This window comes from Sinocyclocheilus anshuiensis, unplaced genomic scaffold (genome assembly GCF_001515605.1).
Source record: "Sinocyclocheilus anshuiensis isolate Anshui unplaced genomic scaffold, SAMN03320099.WGS_v1.1 scaffold1152, whole genome shotgun sequence".
In the NCBI taxonomy this organism is placed as follows: Eukaryota; Metazoa; Chordata; class Actinopteri; order Cypriniformes; family Cyprinidae; genus Sinocyclocheilus; species Sinocyclocheilus anshuiensis.
Window position 1 is genome coordinate 218,050 of NW_015551083.1, and position 1,872 is coordinate 219,921.

Sequence of the window (1,872 nt, forward strand, 5' to 3'; positions counted from 1 at the left end):
GCAAACACACTCACTCACCCACACACACACACACACACACACACACACGCAAACACACATTCACTCACACGCGCACGCACTCACACGCAAACACACTCACTCACCCACACACACATTCACGCACACGCACACAAAAACACGCACAGACATGCACAGACACGCTCACACACACACACGCGTGTAATAATCAGACTGATGGATGTGCTCTGTTCTCGTGTGATCGTGTGTTTGTAGAATGTGATGGTCATTCCGTCTGTTCCGTCTGGTTCCAGGTTTCATTTCCCGGGCCGCTGTGCAGAGACTCTTCCTGCGGCTCTGGCCCGACACGAGTCTGAAATCATCTGACGCTCAGAGCCCTGGATCAACTGCAGCTGAACCTGAATTAAAACCGTGCGTACAATAGTAGAACAAATTCATTCCTCTGCTTTTGAAATATGAATTGCTGTATATAAACTGGAAATGGGCCAAAGTATAATCACACAGACGCTGATGTTGCTGGAGTGTATAGTTGTGCTGTTGACAGTTTTCCGTGTGCCTTAACTTTCTCAAAGAGTTCCATACATAAATCTCTGCCAGTGCATGTTCCTTCAGCTCATCTGCTTGATTAGTGTGGGATAAAGCAACATGATATCCCAGTTTACAAAGAGAAGTGCCTGCCGTGTGTTCATGTGTGTTTCATCTTTCCTCTGACGCTCTGCTAGAGGGCCAGCAGTGACCTCCAGCAGCGTTTGCCTTCATATCAGTCCATCAGTTTCAGCATTACATACTAATGAATAAAAGCGTTTCTCACAGACTGTCTGGATTAATAATGTTCCGTCAGTGTTGTATCTGTGGCTTCTCCTGCACATTTATAAAATATATAAAACAGCTTTCATTCTCATTAACATTTTTCATATACAAATCAGCATATTAGAATGATTTCTGAAGATCATGTGACACTGAAGACTGGAGTAATGCTGAAAATACAGCTGCGCATCACAGAAATACATTACAGTTTAACATATACTCATAGAAAACGGCTGTTTTAAATCGCAATAATATTTCTGTATTTGGTAACACTTCAGAATATGGAACCCTATTCACTGTTAACTATTTGCTTATTAGCATGCATATTACTAACATATTGGCTGTTTGTTAGTACTTATAAAGCACATATCAATGGCTTATTCTGCATGACCATATAAACATTATTACAACTTACTATCAGTAAGCAGTAATCAGGAGTTTACTGAGGGAAAAAATAGTAGTTAATAGTGAAAATGTTTTCTTAATCTAAAGTGTTACCTACTATTTTTGCTGTAGTTTTGATCAAATAAATGCAGCATTAATTGGTGAGCAGAAGAGACCGCTTTCAAACACAATGAAAAACATGACCAACCCCAAACTTTTAAATAGTCCTCCAGTGAGACACATGAATTTATAAAAGTACATATATCCCATGTGTCTCAATCAATAATGTGTTCATCTAGTTTTAGCTTTCATGTGAAATCATCATGAATGATCAGTTGACTTTAGTCACTTTTGTAAATGTCATTCACACAAAGTGTCTCAAATGCTTTTCTTCACTTTATTTTTTTATTTTTATTGATTTAAACTGATGCTGTTTTAAATAAGCAAGCAGTGCATGGACGGGATGATTTTAATGACAGCTGAAATGACGTCCTGATGTCCTGCAGACATGTTTTCTCTTGTTTTTGGGGTTCAGTGTGTTTCTTTGCACTGATGCTGTAAATGAGGCTCACGTCTGTCAAAGGGGCTTTACTGTCAGAGTAGAGTTTGTAGATGCTATTTATAGCAACCATTAATCCGCCTGTATCGCAATGATTCACTGCAGCACTGGCTGATTTCACACACACACACACAAACACACAC

General features: G+C 39.5%; 1 protein-coding gene across 3 annotated transcripts in view; it reads left to right on the top strand.

The window, feature by feature from the left end:
* LOC107662529 (NAD-dependent protein deacylase sirtuin-5, mitochondrial) overlaps positions 1-791 on the top strand; it is a 16,424-nt gene extending 15,633 nt beyond the window's left edge. For 2 of the 3 annotated variants that reach the window (XM_016452593.1, XM_016452595.1), the window contains exon 9: positions 273-791. In XM_016452593.1, the coding sequence (XP_016308079.1) occupies positions 273-345 (73 nt within the window). In that variant the 3' untranslated portion in view covers positions 346-791. The remainder of the gene's footprint in view (positions 1-272) is intronic. The other variant, XM_016452594.1, reaches the window with a different exon arrangement.
* Positions 792-1,872: the final 1,081 nt, after the last annotated feature.